This window comes from Acanthaster planci, linkage group LG17 (assembly GCF_054643075.1).
Source record: "Acanthaster planci isolate LZ-2023a linkage group LG17, COTS_SCS, whole genome shotgun sequence".
Lineage (NCBI taxonomy): Eukaryota > Metazoa > Echinodermata > Asteroidea > Valvatida > Acanthasteridae > Acanthaster > Acanthaster planci.
This window is the reverse complement of record NC_141793.1, coordinates 8,907,913-8,930,918: the sequence shown is the minus strand read 5'-3', so window position 1 is coordinate 8,930,918 and position 23,006 is coordinate 8,907,913. Positions and strand designations below refer to the sequence as shown.

At 40.8% G+C, this 23,006-nt stretch overlaps 3 protein-coding genes across 6 annotated transcripts in view; 1 reads left to right on the top strand and 2 right to left on the bottom strand.

Moving 5' to 3' along the window:
• ubr3 (ubiquitin protein ligase E3 component n-recognin 3) overlaps positions 1-6,489 on the top strand; it is a 61,842-nt gene extending 55,353 nt beyond the window's left edge. For all 3 annotated transcript variants that reach the window (XM_087147815.1, XM_087147814.1, XM_087147813.1), the window contains 2 exons: positions 1,472-1,611; positions 2,429-6,489. In XM_087147815.1, coding sequence (XP_087003941.1) covers positions 1,472-1,611; positions 2,429-2,549 — 261 coding nt within the window. In that variant the 3' untranslated portion in view covers positions 2,550-6,489. The remainder of the gene's footprint in view (positions 1-1,471; positions 1,612-2,428) is intronic.
• A 3,482-nt stretch (positions 6,490-9,971) lies between these two features.
• On the bottom strand, positions 9,972-12,822 carry LOC110985567 (uncharacterized). 2 transcript variants are annotated; one of them, XM_022246676.2, is made up of 2 exons: positions 12,268-12,822; positions 9,972-12,151 (listed from the first exon to the last, which is right to left on the bottom strand). In XM_022246676.2, exon 2 carries the CDS (start codon positions 12,090-12,092, stop codon positions 10,920-10,922), a length of 1,173 nt encoding a protein of 390 aa, XP_022102368.2. In that variant the 5' UTR covers positions 12,093-12,151; positions 12,268-12,822; the 3' UTR covers positions 9,972-10,919. The 2 variants fall into 2 exon arrangements, with proteins under 2 accessions (XP_022102368.2, XP_022102369.2); XM_022246677.2 differs by having other exon boundaries at positions 9,972-12,075; positions 12,268-12,821.
• An 896-nt stretch (positions 12,823-13,718) lies between these two features.
• On the bottom strand, positions 13,719-22,708 carry LOC110985568 (uncharacterized). Its single transcript, XM_022246678.2, has 4 exons — positions 22,056-22,708; positions 17,814-18,057; positions 15,534-15,595; positions 13,719-15,187 (listed from the first exon to the last, which is right to left on the bottom strand). The coding sequence occupies exons 1-3, from the start codon at positions 22,312-22,314 to the stop codon at positions 15,580-15,582; spliced, it is 519 nt and encodes a 172-aa protein (XP_022102370.1). The 5' UTR covers positions 22,315-22,708; the 3' UTR covers positions 13,719-15,187; positions 15,534-15,579.
• Positions 22,709-23,006: the final 298 nt, after the last annotated feature.

The following is a 23,006-nucleotide window of genomic DNA, read 5'->3' as shown; positions in this document are numbered from 1 at the left end:
AGTAGGTTTTTAGACTCATTACCTTGGAGCTAAGAGTAGGTTTTGGACTCATTGCATTGGAGCTAAGAGTAGGGTTTTGGACTCTTTACCTTGGAGCTAAGAGTAGGTTTTTGCACTCATTACCTTGGAGCTAAGAGTAGGGTTTTGGACTCATTACCTGGGAGGTAAGAGTAGGTTTTTGGACTCTTTACATTGGAGCTAAGAGTAGGATTTTGGACTCATTACCTTGGAGCTAAGAGCAGGTTTTTGGACTCATTACCTTGGAGCTAAGAGTAGGTTTTTGGACTCATTACCTTGGAGCTAAGAGCAGGGTTTTGGACTCATTACCTTGGAGCTAAGAGTAGGTTTTTGCACTCATTACCTTGGAGCTAAGAGTAGGGTTTTGGACTCATTACCTTGGAGCTAAGAGTAGGTTTTTGGACTTATTACGTTGGAGCTAAGAGTAGGTTTTTGGACGAATTACCTTGGAGCGAGGAGTTACTACCTAGAGATAGTATCAGTGGAATCACATAGCTGCCCAATGTCATCTGTTTTGAGCCAGCTGTGAGCTAGTGGGCAGACCAAGAACCAAGACCAAGAATCTGATCTTATGCCCAGTGCTACTGTAACTGCAGGTCTTAAAGAGGCAGTCTCCCAACTGGAGAGCAAATTCAGAGCGCCCAGTGCCCTAGGAAATTTTGAGTCAGAGTTGCTTGCCACTAAGTAAAGAGTCATTACCAAAAACTTGAGTTTATTTTCTCACAAAAATACTTAATTCCAATACACTACACCCACCCATCCAATTAGACACTTTCATGATACACAAACATGGAGTCCGCATGGCAGTTCACGCTTGAAATATTTGCATGTTTCAACTAAATATGGGTACACTGGCGTGACAGTCTTACTCTAGCAAATGCCCAAAACTTCACCAGGCGTAAAAGCTCTAACAAAATTGACTTCACACCCAAATACACATGATTTAAAGTGACAACCCAAAAGCATAGTTTTCTATTTGGTATAAAGTTACATTTAATTTCTAAACAAGCATCGATTTGTCCATTTCCCAGGCATTTTCATACAATCAAAATGGAATAACTGTCATGTAACCTCTATAAACTTATAGTTATAACTGAGAAACTTGTACAATAATAACCTCTAATTTATGCAAATCATCGAGAATAAAATTATACAATATAGTTCTTGTGTTTTTGTTTTCTGTGGAAGTATCACGTGAAATCACCCAAAACCAAATCATCGTTTGGGACGCCATAGCTCCAGAGAAATGTTACTTTCTTCCATATATCTTATGGCTTTTGGAAGCCGTACTGACCTTTTGCCACCACTTGTTGAAGTTTCCTCCCAAACTTCCACATTTACAGTGATGTAAATAATCAGGCAGGTGAAGCCATCTACCCCTCTATTGCCTACTAGTGTGATCTGAATACTTCCATTCTTTTGGTGATACAATACCACCTTTCTGTTGCACCAGCACAATATGTCGTGCGGAGCTGGGACGGTCATCTATCTGGACATAAATTCCTCGACTGTGATCATTGTTCGAGGCGAGAGGCTCTGCTATTGGGCGTCTGTTTATCTGGACAGACATGGTGAAGAGGATCGGGAACTCAAGTAAGTAAGCCATTTATTGCATGCAATGCAGAAACTCAGGTCAAACCACAAAGAGACACGTGTAGTGCATGCACAGTGCCCAGTAGAATAAGATGTCTTTCGTATTAATAGGTGATATGTCACTTTATTGAGAAATAGACTTAACCACCTGATGCCAGACAACATGAAAACACACTGGAGTTTTTTGTGCCTGTAACATGGAGAATATTTAAATGAGTCCAGATGATGAGAGCATTTCCCACACACAGAGCCTTGGACTATTTTGTGGAAGTTGAGGATATGAGGAATCCTCGGTTGGCCTTAGGACATAGCCTGGCATTGTATGTTGAAATGTAGCACAAATCTTGAACAGATGAGCATGAAGAGAAAGTCCTGGGCAGTCACAGAAATTGAGAAAAAAAATCGAGTGCACTGGAATCCTGTTGTCAGAGGGAAACAAGTCATGGAAAAGTTACAAAGGTCGAGATCATGCAAGGGTTATTTTTGAGGGGCCACTTTTGATGTAATAGCAGAATTATAATAAATTTACAGGCAATCTTTGTTAGTCTGTAGTCGTGGCCATTGGTAGCCATCCAGCTCGTAATACCAACCAACTGGTCTCTGGAAAAGGCACTAAATGTCATGGAGATTGTCACATGTTTGTTCTGGAAAGCCGTTGAAGGTCATGGAATTTGCTTTTTTCACATTGGGAACTGCCCCAATACAACCTAACATGCTCATGCACATCTTACTCAAGAAGTGCCTCAGTTTAGTTGAACACTGCGCAGGTGTTTTCCTTTTGTTGTGTTTTATTACTTTCTTGTTGTTTTTTTGCCAGGAGAGGTAAGCCCTTGTACCTGTGTCTTCAGCGCTACAAGGTGCTGGAACGTCTCTGGAGAAGTCACACATTAAATCATTCATGTAAGAACTGGGTATGGCGTGGACCCCATCATTTTTGAGTGCCAATAGACTGGACACTTTGCCGCTGTTGCCAACCCTGTGTCACTGTCACTGGAACCACTTAGATTATTTCCACATTTACTATGCTGTTTTAAACTCACAAACCCAAACAAAGCTTACTGCCATTAACGAATTAAGATTTAAATCCATAACCCCGCTTTGACTCGATGACTATGAAAAACAAGAACATTGGCCCGACTGTGGCAGTGTTGACCACAAATACATGAAGGACGGTGGTTAATTCTGAAGAATGCGAGGGTTAAGTTATATGCTAACGTTGTAATTATGTGTACATGTGTGTAATATAACTTTGGGCAAGTGCATAAGGCACAGGTGTAAAGCGACAACATGGGAAGGGCTGTGTAGTTGGTTTTAGAGCACGAGTATCAGACATGCTCTAGCTCTAGCTTTGTGCATTTACGAGAAATTATCCCAGTTGCTTAATTTTTTTGGGAGGCTGAGAGGTCCGTGCCTATTCGACCTACTAAACTCACCCTTTTTTTCAGTTAACCCGAAAAAGTTGTGTACATCTCACTGCCGGGAGGGGATGGAACAGATTCTGCCCACTTTCCAGTCAGCAGATGCTGCTTAAACTTTGTATGAACATAGACACTTCAGGCATGCTCTATACCTCTGCCAAATTTCAGCTGAATTTGACAAAGCCATTTGTAATGACAGTCCATCTTATTACACATCTCCGTCCATTAATCAGCGCTTTTGTCCTGTGTCCGCTCATGGATACCACACTCAATAATAAGGGGTGTGGTAAAGGAAGACCATAATATGGTCTGTCTTTTACTACCTCGTTAGGAATGTTAGTCCTCGCAATTCACTAGTCACTGCATTTTGTTCACCGAGGCATGCTCAGTATAGCTAAATATTCTGGATTGTTTATTGCCCTAATATCAAACTACATCAGCAATGAAATTGTTACTTAACAGACAATAAATGTTAATGAGTGCAGCGGTACAAGGATAACTTAAGGAAGTGACAGATTGATTGATTTATTCCATGAAGTGCAGCCCTATGAAGTAGAACATTCAGTTTGTATCCCAATGAAATTGTTCTTTCCACTGCAAGAATATGACACATTCATCATTTGTTTTATAAAAGGCCGGATGAATAAATCCTTTGTGAACTTTATGTGCAGGTCGCTGTTTTACTTTGTCAGCCTGACAGTAAATCGGAGCATGCCGTTTTACAATTTGACTTAGTTTATGCTTACAGAGACATTCCTACAGGTGTGTCTAACAATTTGCCTTGATCGTTTGACGACCCACTTAATTTGTTGTTGTTTTGTTTTCTCTCAAAAGCATACCCACCATTTATGAATGCAGAATTTCCTCATCTGATCAATACAGAACAATGTTTTGCATAAATCAGTATCTTGCAAACTTTGGGGGTGTGTTTTGTGCAGAGCCATGACTGTCCGTGTATGCTTGCATACATGGTAGAATATAAATATTTATGTGTGGAGAACAGATTACGGTGACGTGTATATTCAATAGGGTATATTCATTGGTCTGCCCGTAATTATATGGCATAATTAATGACGTGGTCGAAAGCCCACTAATCAGATGGTAGGGTTTATTTTGGTGTTGTATAAAGTCTAATGAACATCTTCTGTTTAAAAGGGAAGAGTTTCAAGGGACTTGTTGAGCCATTTGTAGTATATTCCCAGTACCTATCCAAATTCTTTCCCTACGTCAAATTATGGAAGTATCTTTCTCCCGGCAACTCTCCTCCCTTGACGACCATGAAGTTAGTACACAGTCATCGAACCGTTGCAATTACTCAGTTCTGTTTGACCCTCCATGCACATTTCTAAAAAGCAATATTTACGCATATTAATTTATGACAAATTTTTGCTTGTATCAAACTGCGAGGGTGCTTTCTCCCGCATGAAACTGATTTTCATGCCAGAATGAAACCCAGTCTCTCCAGCTTAAACGCTTTACCACAGTACACCCGGCTTACAGCAAAACTCATTTGTACATTAAGCGATAGTGTGCCCACTGCAGACCGCGATTGTTAAAGCTATTATGCGCGAGGCCTTTGAAACATTTATTACCGCCGATTTTTTCTTCATTTTGTAGAGGATGTTCACGAGTACTTGATGTATTTACAAGCTCATTACCTTAGTTTAAAACTCTTCTTTGCAAATCGAATATATATTCCCGACTATATAGTAGGGTATTCAGTAATTATTAAACACGTTTGGTCAGGATCATATGTGTAATCATCAGGAAGCTCATTTAGGTACGGGCTATACGTCGTGCTATTGCCGTGCCGAACTTCTAAGTAATTTGATTTGTTGAAGTTTGGCACGTAGCACGGTGTACAGCGTAGGACTTGCCCTTCAACACAAGCATTGACTTTTATGATCAAATGAGCGGGTCCTGCTGTGTGAAATAGACCTAAACGGATATTTTCAGTATCATTTAACCCTCTGTCATATTTAATCTTATTGTACGGTGCATGAAAGTTATACTGTTTTGTAATAAGTTAAGGGTTGTCTGGGGGAGCAAAGAACAGGTGGGCCAACTGGCCCATAAACCTTGCAAGTCAGTCACACAGCCGGAAAATCAGCCAACTCGGCATTCCATAGGACATGACAAGCGGATATTGAGTTTGAGGACTTCAAAGCTCTTCAAAATGTGGCTCCCTGTGAGCTCTGTATGTAAGTGTGTGCGCTGTCCTTTGACAGGGCTTCAGTCATTTACAAGGCCAATGGCTCGATTATAAATATTAGTACAAATCAGTATCGTACAGCAATCGAAGGTACTCGATCAGCATAATCAAACTTCTACGGATTTGGTCAGTTACGTGGTTTGGGCAATCCAGAACGATATGTTGAACGACATATTTAGTTTGAAGGTACCCGAATTTTGGAAGTATTTTGTGTGTGATGTAGATTTCCTTTTTGACGTGTTACAGTTGATTGAACTTTTTTACACACTTCGGGGAAGGGTAAACAAAAAGTTCCCAAAATGTAACCCAAAAATTGGCCTTATGGGTGTGGCTTCTCTAAACTCCCCCACTAATGAGAAGCTGATTTTCAAAGGGTTTAACGGGTTCCATGCACCGTTATCCTCCGCGACCAGCCGCAGAATAAATCTTATGATATAAGTAAACAAGTGGCAAAATTAAAAAAAAATTGGATGCGTTAAAGTTCCCAAATAATATATCCCTAAGTTGGCTTAGAATGCAGAAAAAGCAACACTACACCTTAAATTTAAAGAACTCAGTGTACCAGATTTTATTCAAACTTGACTCGCAAAATGCCTATTTGGACCATCCGTCAACTCCGGTATGAGTCAGGGATATTTTGAGATGGAGACCTTGAACATGTACGGCTTTGTAAAGAATCGTGGTAACATTGTAAATGGGCAGGTTGAGATATTTTTAATGGGAACGAAGATAGGGTCATTAGCAGGATATTAACGATATAAAGTTATTCATAGCCCCTTTACCATCCCATTTATCATCAACAGTCCAAAACTGCGGATCCAGCAATGTTGTCAGGAGAAAAGGCGTGTCGAGATCTGTTACGGAAATAATGAAGTCATACATCAAAATGATTTGAATAACTAATTGTGGAATTGGATGGATATTTTCCCCACGCTCTGTTCTGTTTTCGACCTGTATGCATTTTACTCAGTTAATAGCCCTGTGTACATGGCCTCACGTTGCAAAATGTATTAATCTCGCGGCTTTTTGACATCAAAGTAGGCTACACGATGTTGTCTTTAATTTGGTTAGTAAATAGCTTGGGCAAATTAAGTGAAAACCATTGAAAATTATTCTCGAATTTATGAAAATGATCCTATAATCTTAATTTTTACACAAATTAATACCATTCAAGTAAATTGTTACACAGTTTTTATTGAGGATGGAACGACTACCAGATTGAAATAAACTATGTATATGAAAACGGAACACCCCACAAAGTACTAGTTAGTCATTTATTGTAATGTTATAATAACCGTCAAACTTAACATAGTAGAGCCCGTTTTGCACGAGAACTTGATTTGAAGCCGAGTCAAAGGCTGCGGCTACGGAGGGTCTTCTGAAGTGGAGGTAGGGAATTGGATGATATCGACGTTTTTGACATGACATTTTGACTTCCCCCAAAGTGCAGGGTATCCTACAACCTACAATAAACAGTGGTATAGATGATCTGCTGTATGCAATAGTTGTTACCGGCGCGCGTGCTATTTTTAGTGACGGGCCGGTTTACACAAGGCTGTTTTAAACAGCATTACGCCATCATCAGTCGAAGTAATGTTGATCAAGTCAACATGGCAAGTAAATGTAAAGCTGTGTTGGCACACAATCAACCATTGGTTTACTTGTCAGTTATATTTTGGTATGTGAAGCCGGCATCAATGCTTCTTGTACTAATGCCCCCATCACACTCTGACGACGACAAGGAAGACCCCGCTGGGCCTACGTTGTAAAATTTCATAAAAACGTGGTTATTAAGAAAATTTGTTTCAAGATCGTACTACGTTAATTGAGTCGTTGCAAAAGACTTCGATTGTACATTTGTACTACGACCTCCAAGATCGCGATACGATGGTAATACATTGTTGCTGCGTGTATAGCGTGCGGTGTGCCTGTAGCAAGCTCCCGTCAAGTTCCGTGCATTTGCAGTCTATATCATGGCTTAAACCGTGCGGCCCATCAGTTCTATGATGGGACCGGCAGATAACCTATTTCCGATTAAGCTGCACTTGTACCACGTCTACAAAACTATGTACCAGATCTCACCACACGCTACCGATGTTTTAGGACGTAGGCCTGTTGATATCGTGTTTGAGTGTGATGAGTGTTTTAAGAAATAAATCACCAGTCCCCGTCGGAACTTAGGATAAGATATTGGATGAAAATCGATTTGCTGATGTTTCACTCAGTTACGATTGCTAAATTTGAAGATTTCCCCCCCCGTATTTTGTATTTTCTGTTCCAAAAATGAGTCTTCAGGCAATAATTTTGGTAACTCTTTTAGTTTGCACGAGAAAGCGAATCGAGTTCTACAACTTTTGTGTATCACGCATTTGGGCATCCTTGTAAAATGGACAATGGGTGAAAGAATGCTAAGGGTTCCCATACAGTGCAGGATTCTTTCAAGAGAATGGCCTTTCAGGCAATAGTTGTTTGGCTGATTAGTTTGGGTCACATCAAAATAACCATGTATCTTTAATCCTTTTTACCTAATTGTTGAGTCTGGTGTTACACAGAATGCAAATAACTTGCCTGGTACAGGCTTTGCTATCAATATTTACAGAAAATAGCGCACGCTTTACTCTTTGTCCTGTTGGGAGTGGTTATCGCTGCTAGTCGCCTCTTGACATTTGGCCCAGCAGTATCGGCTGTAGGCCCCTATTGTGTATCGTTTTGCCCGTCTGTAGTAATCGTTACAGACAACCCGACTGGTCTGCATTGGAAAACTGTGAAATGCCACTTCCCCACAAGTACCACTTGTCAGCCACATTTAAAAAGTCTCCCAAGTACATACTAAGCAAAGACATGAATGGTATGGAAATAAGTCACTTTATGGCATGTAGGTGTCCGTTTGATTTTTAACCTTGAAATGGGTATCAGTTTATTTGTAAATGTTTATGATATTTTCATCTGAAACAATGAACTTTGAAACAGTTTTGTCTATATTTTACCATATCATGCAAGATACGGGGTGGAGAGACCCCCCCCCTTGTGTTGATCACTGTTTGATCGGAATCTCAGGAATTCTTTATAGACTTCTAGAGGGGTGTGTTTAAGTCTAGAGTGTGTATAGGGATTGCACATGGGGGGACCCACCGGCCCTATATTGTGCATGGTATCTATTTTACAGTAGTAAAAATGCTGTAAGACGCAATGGCTTTGCAGAATTCACACGTTGTGCCTCGAAATCCACACGATAGAACGGGTTTCCCTCACAATCACTCAAGTATCCTCTCACGCCGGAAATCGGCAACGTCTTAATTTCTGTCGTTTCCTCCCGGAAGATTTCCACCATTTACCCATAGATATTACTTTGGGATGAATATGCATGTCAAAAATTTCCAGACACTGGGTCAAACCAAATGCCAACCCCATCAGCGCACTCGCTTTATACACCAATATGTGCAGACAGCACTTCAGTGCAACGATTGTTTCCAAGATGTTTGCCCCTATGTCAAACCTAAAGTCTCATGGCCAGTAATCGTGACATGGAGATGTGACTGCCGGACAACCCCATTGACTTAAATTTCAGCGAGTATTTTACCATTAATTAAATATATGCCAGCTTCTCAATAAGAAAATGTTGCCATCAGGATGTGTTCCGATAATCTGAGTATTATAGGATTATAAGCCAAATCGTACATAAAGTAAATTGATTGACTTGTTGGGAACGTAATTACATCAACAGGTTCTCCCAACTAGATAAGAACATGCGTGGTTTTTCTGTGCTGCGCTACTATACGGTAATTTATGAGCTTTTGAATTGTTAATCTGTCTAATTACTTGTCGGCTTCGTTTATTGTACGACAGCGGAAACCAAAACACCTCGTACACGCACGGGGACTCGTCACGGGGAAGAGAGGTTTACATGATCATAATCTTGAATACTTTTAATTTGATTTGTCGTTAAATCAGTCTGGCATGTAATCTGCACAGTAAGATGGTGGAACACAGCCCTGCGTTTGGAAATCCCTGGCTTTTCGCTCATCAGGCCAAGGTGATGGACAGAGGAGACGGATTGAACCTTGCCGTTTCCTTCGATGGTGCTAATCGTCTCGCTTCTCCTCGCTTCGTGCAGAATAATTTATAATATGAGCAGCTGCATTTTTGTCTCTGGAGGGAGGAAGTGGGCATATCGCAGATTCATCGTCAGGTGGTCCAAGTAACCTCATGATCGACTGACTGAACAAGGACAGCTGGTATACAGATACAATGTGTCAACATGAATTACCAATGAGGTTTAATCGAAGTTTTGCTTTAAACTCCTGGGTACCGTTGCAACAAACCCATATCAACGTACAGCGACGAACACCTCACCTCAGTGATAAAAAGACAACACGGCTAGACAGTTCGCAACCTATGCGTGATTTACGTTATATACGATTGGCCCGTTATAGACGATTTACGAGCGATGGCAGGCAGTGGAGGCGCATCTACTCGAGACAAGTCCACGGCACGGTCGGATTTTAAGAATTTGTCGGCTTCGGGGGAAGATGATTAGTCCTCTCCGACTTGTCAAGTAACAAACCAAAATTAATACTATTCGATTCCGACTGATGAGCGTCGTTGACACCGATCCGAGGTTGGACTAGAATGGGATTCGTATCGGATCCACACATCCTTATTTGCTATAAAATTGTAGTCAAAATTACACCGAAGCGACAGGACAAATTATTCCCTCCACACAATTAATATTTCGGTAGTTTGTTTGTTGCATTTGTTTGTTTGTTGTTTTTTGACAATATTTATGGGCCCACTTAATTTTTAAAACAAAATATAACAACTTTGATGCGTTCAAAGTAGGATTCTTCTCCGTCCTCACCAAAAATAGATGAAACAGATTATTGCGCTTGCGTATTTGAAAATCCATTCCTAGCAATCTACACTCGGCAACACTTACTTGCCTTAGTGAAAGGCAATATCAGACATAATTTCTTATTCGTCTAATATTTAAATGTATACCTTTACAATTGTGCATGGTAAAACTTCTGAGAGAAAAAAATAACTCGGAAATTTTTTTTTACCTTCGGCTTGTTTAATCGAAGGCCCTTTATAAATAACAACCACTTACTTGCAAGTTATTCTTAGAGTGAACATCGACAAATCCCTAAACGACCAATCTCTGCAAACATAACACGGATTACTTCCATAAATGTATGAATAAAATTCAAACGAAATAAAAACATAAAACAGTTGTCAGTTGTTCAAAAAAGTGGGACTTCCTCTCTTTCCAATATGGCAGAATCCTTCCGTCGTAAGAGTAAACACTTGCAAGTCCTGTGTCACGGGCCCACGTACATTGTTATAACGTGTTTTCAATCTCATTAAAACGTTCTGCATTTTGAGGGAAATCCAAAATAATCGCTCCTATCTGAAAATTCCACAAAACCGTATTTATTTGTCTTCATACATTTAAGTAAATCTACAAATTAAACTAACGACTGTTTTGGATTGCACATTCAAGAGACTTAGTGTTATTGAAATTGCACAGTACTTTTTGCATATTTACCAAAATTGTTGCATGGACATTTAGGTACAAATTTCATATCCGTTCGTCACTCATTTAAGGAAAGTATTTAATTCATCCTATTGGTGAAAAAAAGCATTAGACATTTTTATGATCTTCATATGTCATCATCAAGTTACGTTGTAAGGACCCATTTATTCAACCATCGACGACACTTTTCAATAGATGAGGCATGAATTTGAGATTCAATTTGGCGGTCGATATCACTCATATCACTTTCCTGATATAATGCGTTTCGGTCTGGGAGGTCCACAAACCTGGTATCGTACCCAGGGAATGTAATTTCGAATGACTTTTCACGAGCGAGTTGCCAGTCGCTGGGCCCTAAGTTAGATAGTGAAGGACTCATGGGGTCTTGGCTGTCAGCCGCCTGAGGTATACCATCATGTGACTGCCACATGTGCCTCGTTTTTTGGCGCTGGCGTGGCTTAGTCTTTAGTTGAGCCTCGATGCCAGATATATCCTGGTCGGACTGACTTCGGCCGGCGTCGAGGTTCGAACCGCGTCGTTTCCTTGTTTGAGGCAAGGGGGGATCAGTTATGCTACGACCGCTCGATTGAGACCGGGCGCGTCTAGGGAGAGTGGTATCAGGTGTATACCTTCGTCGTATTTCACGACGCCTTGGGTTGTCGTTACAGCTCTCCATTCTGGATAAACCCTCGCTATGGCTGCGATCGGGTATGGGCTGTGCCCGCAAAACAGCGCCATTTTTGTGGACAGCCGCTCTGGGTCGACGCTGCATGGGATGGTGCTTGCCAACTGGCATCCTTCCCACAGCAGAAGAGCTGGCTGAAGTACTGTACAGCGCAGAGTTATATGAAATCCTGTTACTACTTCCAGGTCTTCTGTCTGTGCTTAATGGTTCAAAATGAGAGGTCACCGAAGGCCCGCTGGCGTGGCAAGGAAACGTCTCCATCTTTGTAAAAGTTTCCTCGCGTTCACAGCTGGTGGAGTTGTTGATCTGTCTACTTGTGGCGAGATTCTTCTCTGTGGCGGGATTCCTCTCGTCAATGTTTGGGAATTTCACTTTGGGTTTGGCGTCCGATGGCTTTCTGTGTCCGTCGTGCTGTCCCAGAACCGTTTGCACGACCGAATCCTTGTATTTTTGGCTTCTCTCTCTGCTAATCTGCTCCATGACGACCCTCGCCTGCACGGAGGAATCTACACAGCTGATCGGCATGCGATACGACGAGGCGTCCGACTGTCTCATTTGCTTCCGCCTGCGGCTGGAACTCAGGCTACTGCTATGCCGCCCAATGGACGCAGGTGAGCTATGTGGGGAATCCATGGAGAATATAGAATCCAAATCCTGATGATTGTACTTCGGTTTAATTACGTATAACGCAGCTACAAAGGATCAAATACATGCACAGATATTGGTTATTCTTACTGAGAATTCGATCTATTAGATCGCTGGTACTATTTGTCTTTTTCTATAACTTGTCGTACCTAAGCCTACATACCATCACAATGAGCCGAAAACCAGTCACTTTGGGGGAATAAATCCGCAGCGTACTAAATCACAAGGGTAGGCGTAGCACGTCTTACATCAATGAGCTGTTAGCTGAGTGTTTATCGTGTCTTAGTGCCGGTCACGATGCGAGTTGTCAGTCTGGTATCCGCATCGGTTCAGTGTTTCCCTTGTCTGTGTGGGGATGAGAAGAGTATGCTCCGTGGTAACGTTGGTTACCTTGCAACACAATGGTAATGTGCGACCGACACGGTTATAACGCTGTCACCAGTTGAACGCTACGGTTTCCACAGCAAATTGAGTAGGCCTACTCTGAGCTGTCGTCTATTTTCTCTATTTCCGCGCAGCTTCTGGCCCGATTTAACCAAAGTCCACAACCTTATTCATGTGGGTTCAAACTCGAGTGGATGCCAAAAAATGATCCGGACTCCTGGCACGTTTTCAATTAACCGATTCCAGTTGTTTGCCCAGTCTAGGGCGAATGCTGATAACGGCTCTCCTATTATTAGGCTTAAGATCCGAATAGACGTTTTCTTACCGAGCATATATTTGTTTAAATGATCTGTTTCGTAAATTGTATTTCAATGATGATGGCATGCCAGTTTCAAGTGGTGCGCAAACTTCAAATGATCGAAGGTCAAATAATAGGATTAAAGCGGCAGGGTATACCATGCAATCGCCTTCATTGGTTGCAACCTGCCGCTGTTTTGAATAGAGCAAGCATAAATTTACATCACGCTGTGCGTAAGGACAGGAAAACAAGGAAATTAACGTGTTCATTCTTTATCGTTCATAAAACATTACTAGAGTGTGATAAGGTTATGGAATGTATTGATGCACGGTTTGCTTTAATTTACTGACATGGATACCACGTGCACCAAACAGCAAATCGACTGACACAATAAACGTAATGCAAAAATGTCCAATGAAAAGAACAGGTGTTTTGGTCTGGAAAAGCCTGTGAAGGCGTACTACTGTATTACCCAAGTCCATGCCATGTAACATATTAATTGTTTATCAAACAGTTCAGGTAACCTTTAATAAACACCCAACTTATGTTGCTGAGTATTAAAGCATGTGTTGTTAAAAAATCACGAAAACTTTGCATTCTCAACAAGCATCGCTAGCCGTTTGATATTTCTGCTCTCGCTGTTTTGAGTACAGTGGCTGTTAGATTTCGCGTGCCTGTGCGTGGATTCATTACGATTTGTTATGATTGTGGTTATTGATTCGGCTTTGCTGCAGCTTTAAGCTAATTGCGAGCACCGCTGTCGCAGACTGCCTCTGCTGATGTCTGACAGCAAATAATTAATGAATGTGCGCCTGTTTGGACAATGCAGGGCAAGTGGTACATAATTTCCATTGCCCCGTGTTCAAGTCTCTCCCACTGCGAAGATTGGTCAAATTTTAACATTTCAAAATGATAAATTATCCGAAATGATCTCAGAGAAGCACGATTCTTTCATTTAATTTGTAACGAGTAACAGGAATTTTGATTATCAATACACGTGAGAAATCCTGAACTTTAGTGGGCCGACCTTTATCAAAATTGAACGGGAGCGTGTGCCCGGGTAGTGAAACAGATATAGGCGGTGGGGATTCATGCAAAAGAGTAACACAAGTGAGGTCTCTGAGGGGCCTGATAGACCCTATTCATGGGTCGGTCATATTGCAACTGAAGATGAGGTTAATTCTTCATTTTTGAAAGTTAACAGTAGAAATGAAAGTTATCAAATGAAAATTTTAAAGCAAATTATTACATGTACCTGTCTACGTTGATGAATAATTCTAAAGTGTGAATGGACATACAAAACTGTACCTTTTAGTTAGTGTTTCAACCAAGATTTGGAAAAATACTGAATAGAAGGCTTGAACGCATGTCAATCATAAAACAGTCAGGTGCCATCCAATCGTCAGTACACAATTTATAGAACAGTTTCAAGGAATGCGGTTGAAATAGCTTCTCGTACATAAGGTCTATTTTATGGAGGGAAGCCTCAACGAGTTTGGACCAAGGCGGACTATCACCAGATTTTATCCTCCTCTACTTTATGAGCGGGAGGGGGAACGCGGAGGGCACAGGCCTTGAGCGGGGGGGGGGTTCCCATGCACTTCCCTTCGTCACTGCAAACCTGGCAATTTTATTAAATAGATAATTATTAACTTCAAAGTATACTGATTGGTTATTCAACTAACTTGTGCGTTGGCTTTCTCTTTTTTCATCTTTCTTTAAAATGACAATCCTCCATGATCTTGGGCCATTATACACAGCGTTAATCAATAATCGAATATACCATGGAGAAAAGGAAAACACCGTCCTCTAAAAAGATACCAGGTGTGATCTTGTCGATGAAGCTGTCGTGGTTTGAGACCATTTTTCCCTTCTGAACGCCAGAACGTTAGATTCGTCATGTCCTATGTACACCGACGGATGCTGTATAGCGACCACATCACCACGAAATCGTAGCTGGGTTTCTTTACCGTTACTATGCAATACCGCCCTCTCGTAGGAATGTGAAAGTGCAACAGGAATATTTCGAGTCTGAACTAGGTTTAAACTAATCTGTGAGTATGTTTTTGTGTCACAGTTTCAGAACTTACTCTTGTGATATGAGGAACAGCCCTTTCAGGCCCATACTTTAATAAATATTTACATTAGATTAGGCATCAGTGACGGTTAAACCTTTTAAAACCACTTATGTAGACCCTTGTTTTTGTTTATCATCTGAAATTAGAAGATTTAAATTCATTCTGTGTCGCCGTCCTGTTGTTTGTAGTCGCAATGTACTTCTACATTGCGTTGTTCACTTTCCAAAGTAGATTTCTAATGGGAAAATCATCAGATGTATGGGGATTGTATCCTCCTGCTCAACTCAGACGCTTCGGCTGTTACTAGAGAGTAGCGTCGTAAACTGGAGCAAATGACAAAAAAAACTCTCCCTGAAATACAGAAACCAAACTACAGTAAAATGTTTATAACAAAAACTGGTGTTTCTGAAGTTTGCGCAATTATAAATATAAAAATAAGAAAAACGTAAAACAAGTACCCTTTAATTAACTATTCCAGCGGCTAAAACTGTAATGTTTATGAGATTACATTTAAGATGAATGACATTGAAAATAAATTCATAGAATAGTAAAATTACATTAACTAGACTAAACTTTTAGCACTAAAATACCCCCTTTTTAAATGAAACCGAGAATAGTCACGCGCATAACTTTATTAGCGTGTTTGCAAAACTTTTCTGGATTGTATACCTTGCGTGTGCGGTTATCATTCACGCATGAGATTCAGCTTCCACATTTATACTTTAGCCACACTGCAAACAAGAAAAAGGAAAAGAATTATACGTTAAACCCCATTTGGGTTAAACTTAAGAATATGTTGGATAATCTCAAGAAACCTGTGAGAAATTTGTATTTTGCATTTGGAAAAATACTCATTCTACAATTTCTCACGTTGTTGTGCATCTGATGAATTAATGTATTTTAAAAAGCTTGCAACGTTGTGCACTGATACTGCAAAAGTAGTGAGACAGAACATTTTGCAGGACCATTCTCAAACTCTGTCTTTACAAAGCTGCTTCAAGGAAACGAACTAGTCGTTGGCTTATAGTTTACGGACACAACAAACAGACGCTGGCCTCCATGGCTACACCATCTGATGATCAGTCACCCAAACTTGAATCCAAGAATACACAGAAATACAGTTCTACATTACCAGAATACAGGCGAGATCTCGTATTTCATGCCACTGATCGCTACCTGTATGTATTGGATAACCATCTGAAATGATGGCATTTGAAAATTATTCGTCTGAACAAGATGACGGCGCACATATTTGTATCACGGGGCAGTGAATATATTGCTAATCTCGATTAGGCCTATCCATCACATACAAGTACTTATAGGCAATAACGAGGGGTGTTGTCCGTTTTTTAAAGATGTCTTTGACTCTGATTATTATGGGCAACATCGCCCTCGAGCGATACGCTTGGCGATAAATATTCTTAGTATTGCAACCATGAGGACGCTACACGATAAGTCCTGAACTCACGCGTTTTGAATTTTTATTGTACAACTGTTGGGGAAGCACCATGTAATTTTCTGTGAGAAAATGATTTTTCAGCCATTCTTGAGAGGAGACTTGTCTTCGCGCCTTGTAGAAGCTTACCCAGTTGAAATGTTGGGCTTTATTTCCCTTTAAAAACCACCCAGAGCCACCATTGTAGCCTTTATTAAAGTTAGGTTTCCCAGATCCCAAGCATGTTGTGAAAAAATGTTTCGCCCTTAACTCGTACCCAAGGTGTAAAAGATAATTTTGTTGCCACGATAATCTGTCCCCGTGCCCAATGCTAAATGTATCCATCGGTAAATGTGTCGCCATGTAACGTCACAAATCCAGGACCAAGACTATACCTGTTACTTTATTTCAACTGTTTTCGCGTAGGGTCTAGACAGACGCTTTGCTTTTTCTGGAAAGCCTATAATTTCAAAACACAGCTATTGAGAGAGAAAGGATACCTGAAGGAGATATCCACCAAGAGTCGTGCGCGCTTGATTATTTTGTCTGAATTTATTGAGGTATATATGGGGAAGCTAATAACCGGAACTACGTCTGACTACGGCTTGAGTTAGACCTAACGCACACTCAGCGGCAAAGACATTACGGTTGAAGGTCTAGGTGAAACACGTACGCATCGACAATGAGTATACGCCGGCAAGAGGTCCACAGAATACAGACTGTAGCCGTTTCCGCTTTCTTGCAGAAAAACAGCTCCATTAACCCTAACACTCCTCAGTCCTCCAACAGGTGAAGGATTGAAGAGTGTTAGGGTTAATTTTGCATGTCAATTTGTTCTTTCTTGCATTTTGTTTCAAATCGTTTTTTGTTTTGTTTTTTTGGCCGGAAAAAAGGAAAGGCACTACAAAAGGATTGGGATAACGAAATAAGTTTTATTTGTGAATATATACATATGACTTACGGAATCAAGTCCTCGCTCAGTAAAGTGTCGATGCTGCCGCCTTCCTTTTCGAATTTTGTCTTTAGCTTATTTTTTATTCTGGTGAACGCAGGTCAGCTCTCAAACCATAGATTGTGCGGACCAACAAGTAAAGTTACAATTCAGTTTTCCCAAATTAAGTGTCAGGTCCCAAGTCATTTTTTTCAAGCCTATCTTAAGTCGCCCAGCCCACATGGTTCTTGTACACGTCCTGATAATTTGACTTACGCTTTTTGCAAAATAGGTCTGATCTATTATTAGATATAATATTCAAATCATAAAAATCTGTGTAGTTGAAGGTTTGCTTGTGCATACTGTAAGTCCTATACACTCCCATTTTTATTTTTAAAAAAAGTTGGTATAATGTCAAGCAGTCAGTTTCAGTCAGGTCCCTAAGTCCTTTTTTAAAATCATTTTTTCCAAGTCAAACCTCAGTTCGAAAAATGAGGACTCGAGCCTGATTCGAGTCAGAGTCGGCATTTCAAGTCAACAACACTGAATAAGCAGGATGTGATATCCTGGATTTTTTTCTTACGTTATGACAACGGGTTGAACGGCTCCCTCTTGCGGTGGTAACCAGCTAAACGACACACCGCTCTGCCTTCGCTCGTGGAGCACCGTCCACTTTCCGCAGTGGTGGAGCCGAGTGGCGTCAGAGACGGCTTTAAACCGACCGACCGCCTCGCCTGTGGCATCGCTGATAGCCTGCAGGGCATACCGCTTGACCTGTGGATTGCTCTGTTGCTCCTCCTTGTCTGAAGAAGTTTCCAGAACAGAAACTGCAGAGGAAAAACAGGCAAGGTTTTCAACTGACCGCTTGCCACCTTTGCCGCATTTAAAGGGCTAATGGGATGATTTTTTTCCTCGGATACACATTTTGTGAATTGTGCTACTTTTCTTTCATGTATGAAAAGTATGTGATATCCCCAGTTGGTTAACCTCATTGAAAAGTGCCCTTCTTTAACAATTTCTCTACATTTGCTGATAAATGTGGGCAGTATTGCTTTCAAACTGACGTCTTCTTTTATGTCCATTCAGGTGTATTTTTTCTCTACAAATTGTGAACCTAAATGAGAAAAGTTGGCTCACCAATTTAATGTCATGTTCTGTAAAACAAGAAGCACACACGAGAATATTTAAAATGCATTATAAACATTCGTTATATAAACAAATTATGTGAACTCTGTCTACTTATGCATGTATTTCCTTAATGGTATACATGTACATGTACAGTATTGCTATCGCGTATGCTCATAACTATATATGCATCTCAAGCCTATTTCATTATCGTGGAAGATACACTCAGTTCAAAGGTAACATTGGAACCTTTTGAACTCTGGGCAGTGACAAACATGATTGATGAGTAAATCGTCCTTTTTGTGCATGTATGATTACTGCTACATCTTCAAAGCTTCAGGTCAAATCGAAGGAGAATTATTATAATGGTCAGTAGTAATTTATATTCCTCTCGTGAAGAAACAGCATTCCTTTGGGCATTGTTGGAAAGAATGCGAAGAGTTTCGGTCCCTAGTAATTTGAAAATTGATGTTTCACGGGAGCGGTATACGTCCGTGGCGAAAATCATGACATTGGTACAAAAAGATGTGCGATGGCGGATGAAAAGGTGGCGATAGAGGAAAAATATTCTGGGTAGGGCTAAATCCTATAAAAGTTCACACACACACACACAAGTGTGTGTTTACCTGTAACTGGGGACCCCCTATTGTTCCTCTTTTGTTTGTACTTTAACTTTTTTAGAAGACCACCCATATGTTTTGTACACAGTTGTCAATCGGGGACCCTCTGTCAATCGGGGACCTTATTGTCCTCTATTGTTCAGGGTCCCCAATTGAATGCAGAAACAAACTCACCATTACACGGCTATACTTGTGGGGTATTTCCTTTGTTCTCGTGTACAAAACTCCCACACAACACGCCAAAAATTTCAAATCACTCCAATTTAAACCAAATTCACTTTCCTGGGTTGAAATTTCGGCCGTACGTCCCTCATTTAAAACACTTCAATTTGCGACGGATTTTACCCATCAAGAATTTCCCCTTTTTGATTTATTTCCAAATATCAGTTTCGTGGAATTCTTGTTAAGGTAGAAACTGGCCTTTTGGGGTACTTCCCATTGTTCTGGTACCCCACAAGGCCCCATGTATAAGCGCAACTTTACACACTTTAGGAATAGTTGTTAGGAAAGCACTCTCGACGCTGCGGTATGGCATCAACTCCATATAGGATCTCCGCTCAGCAGATGAGGTACAATATTCATAGCAAATGACACCGCAATTTTTTGGCAGTGAAGTGCTTATTTAGCACGTGTAATAACACATTCAGATGCCTGCACTGCAACACCCATGGCTGGACTAGATCTCTTAACTAGTGATGCATCATGTTTCCAGTCCCGCATTGGAAAAATACAGAATTTTCTGAAATGATTGTCAAATTTTTTTTCACAAAAGCATGCGTAAAAGAACCTTCACATTTAAAGGAAGTGCTAGTATAAGACTTTCTTAAGTGATGGCGGTTTTCAATTCCTATTCTAAAAATTGCAACTTGTTCCCCACTCCGGGGGACTAGCATTTCCCTCCCTTAATATGCCACTGAGCCTTTATCAATACATACAATATGCATCAGTACATCAATACCTATGACGAGTTCCAGGCGGCCAAGGTACCCACAATGAGTATGCCTTTCTATACCAGGCGGAGGTCACTTCAAATGCCTTGCCTTTTCCGATAGAAAAAAATATTCCTTAAATGAAAAAGAAAATTAGTGGTACTCTAACGATAGAAAATCTCATCTGATCTTCTTTTACCCATCTTTTTAATTTCCAACGATGGCTTTAAACCCTTGTGGTTTCCGTTGAAAGGAGCGCCAACCGTCCTCGCTGACTAATGCAGGTTGACTAATTTAATTTCGTGCTAAGGACAGGTCCTACACGCTAAATGTGCATTTCATGGCTAACTTCACATTGAACAACAAGAAACACTGGTTTGCATATTACATTTCCCCTCGTCAAAGGCTTTTATGCAGCGTGCACGGGGCTTTTAAATTCGCGCTGAGTTTGCCACATTCAAGGACGTAGCGAGGAATGACATATCCACCACATCATGCTCAATTTTTAAGACCAAGTCCTATGCGTAACATTCAGAATCAGGGCCCAGGTGGGAAGCACTGACATTGTCAACCTGGTGTTTACCTCAAAGGATGTTTCTGAGAAAAAAACAGAGATGAACTGTGGTATTAAAAATTGCCCTTTGATTACGTCCATCACGTTGCCAAACTATTACATTCAATGCACAAATTTAAAGCAACGGGTTAAATTGGAATCATCAACATTTTTATGCGTGGGTGTTTCTTCTGACCATCACCTTGATTGTTACCTCCTCCTGGGTTTTTTTGCATCTTGACATGCATTTTGCAGTAATTTGCGTGATGAGGCCCCTGTCGAACGCACGAATGATTGTTGTTTTTCCAAGGTCTACTTTCATGATTTCTCTCTTCCTCTGGGTTCATTTGCTGCATGGTATTTTAGAACATCTGCCACACGCAACACTGCTCCTATGTCACAAAATAATCTGCTAGTTTAAATGCTAAGGTTTGTCGTTTGAGGACTGAGGTTACTTAGCCTGGTGAAAAAGCACCACGCGTGCGCTATGGTGAGACTCAAACCTCCTTCTTATGCTGATGTGACTTTTTTTCTAAACACTGAAATAAGTCGATTCTATTGGTTCTCTTCCATCCCTTGAAAAGTATTATTTCTTTTTTTTTCTTTTTTTTTTTGGTTGACTATTTTCGTTTCATTCTATTTCTAACATGTATTTCTTTTCCTGTTTTTTCTTTTTGTAAGTTTTGTCTTTATCTTGCATATACATGTATGTTCATCTTGACAAGCCGCTGAGCTACAGTAAACAATATGATTGCGCCATCATATGACGTCTTCAAACCCAGACTGATATGGTTAAATCCTGAAAGATTGCAATTAACAACATGGACGACACACATTATAAAATGGTGGGTATAAAGTAGGTCAGACACACATGCAGACAGTCCCTTTGTAGTATTTTCACTCACCCTTTGGAGGCATGAATAACATGACCATTACGGACTATTCACGGAATAAATACGGATGGCAGCCCTGACCTCTTTTTTCGTTGTTTTTATCTCGCAAAAAAGCGCTGCTTAATGTTGAAAGGCACCTCAAATAAAATTGTCAAATTGGTCGTTTATACAGTTTCGTGTATTTCAGTTCTTCCGTTAACCCAAATTGCAAGGTTGCATGTTCGGTTCTCTCAACTGAAAAAGAAGCAGGGTTACTTTGATCATTTAAATGTTGACCGGTCACTTCGTTGCCTTTCATGTTGCTGGAGACACCGTATTCAGTGAAACGAGACAATATGACAGTTGTGAAACATGAGGAGATTGCACGAAAATTTTGGGGCAATACTCGAAGACGGAAATTTGTAAACGAAATTGAGAACAAACAGCGACATACTAAAAGTACATGCAGTAATCACTGAAGGAAACTAGTTTGAAATCCCTTCGATGGAAATGGTAATATCTGGCAGTTGGTGTAATTTCCTGAGTTTGAGTGGGCAGGGGACGACTTACGCATCATTTTGCGGTCTGTCATCTGAAGCCTTGGCAATTACGCTTCGGAAGTCCACTTAAAACAACCTTCGGTAAAAAGTACAACAAACAACCTTCTGGTTTGGGGAAAACAATAATTAAAGTCATTGCTGTGTACATTTTTCTCATTTGTCTCACCAATAACATGTTGTCCGGGAGTGTAGCTTTTAAGCTGGATTCGCCGTAGATGAATGTGGCCTTCAGCTCTTACTCCATCGACTCCAGCGGCGGTGTCTGGCTGCAAGTTGGCCGGTAGGCCACGGCATACTCTCCGCCCTCCCCCTGCTGGCAGGGCTCCAGCTTTGTCATCCGTCAAAAGTAGGCTTACAAGAACCATCAGACAGGGTGAATACAATCCTCTGATGACGCCAAACAAGTTAAGCTTTATCTGAACCATATCCACTCTTGCTATTCTATAGTGCACAAATCAATGGAGATATGAAAATTTTGATTAAGGCTTCATCTACCCAAAACACGATATGTCACTTGCATCGAAATTACCCATCGAAAATGATTAAATTCTCCGGCCAGGTTCCAACTGTATATATCGTGTATAACGCCAAGCAGCAATGTTGACACGTCTTGCCTTATGCGGGTAGACCCTGCCTCGCCGTTTCATGGACGCTTGGCGATGCAGTGTCGTCTTTGGTTCGGCCTAAATTTAATTATAAATCGGCAATTATCTTTCGCGTCTCCGCGCTTAGTGGCCACAAGCTTTCCGAGTGGTGGGAGAGTATCGTTCTGAATCAGAAATTTTCTCGGAAATGAGTTGTTGAAACTGTTGCTCTGAGAACCAAGGTATGTCTCCGACCTCCTTGCGAAACCCATCGCCATAAAAGTAGCAAAGGAGGTCACAGTATGGTGCCTCACCGCGAAGAATCTTGGAGTAGAAGGTGCAGTTGGTGTGTCAGGGTGGGAGTGGCACCTACAGGGGCATACGATCTGCCCTCGGGAGACTTGACACCAACTGAGCTGGAAAAAAATAATCTAATATTTCCTTTTCACTAGATATAAAGTGGAGATTACAGATTCCTCCGTCTCCATTGACTGTTATCCTAAGGCAAAAATAATATTAGATTAATAATATAA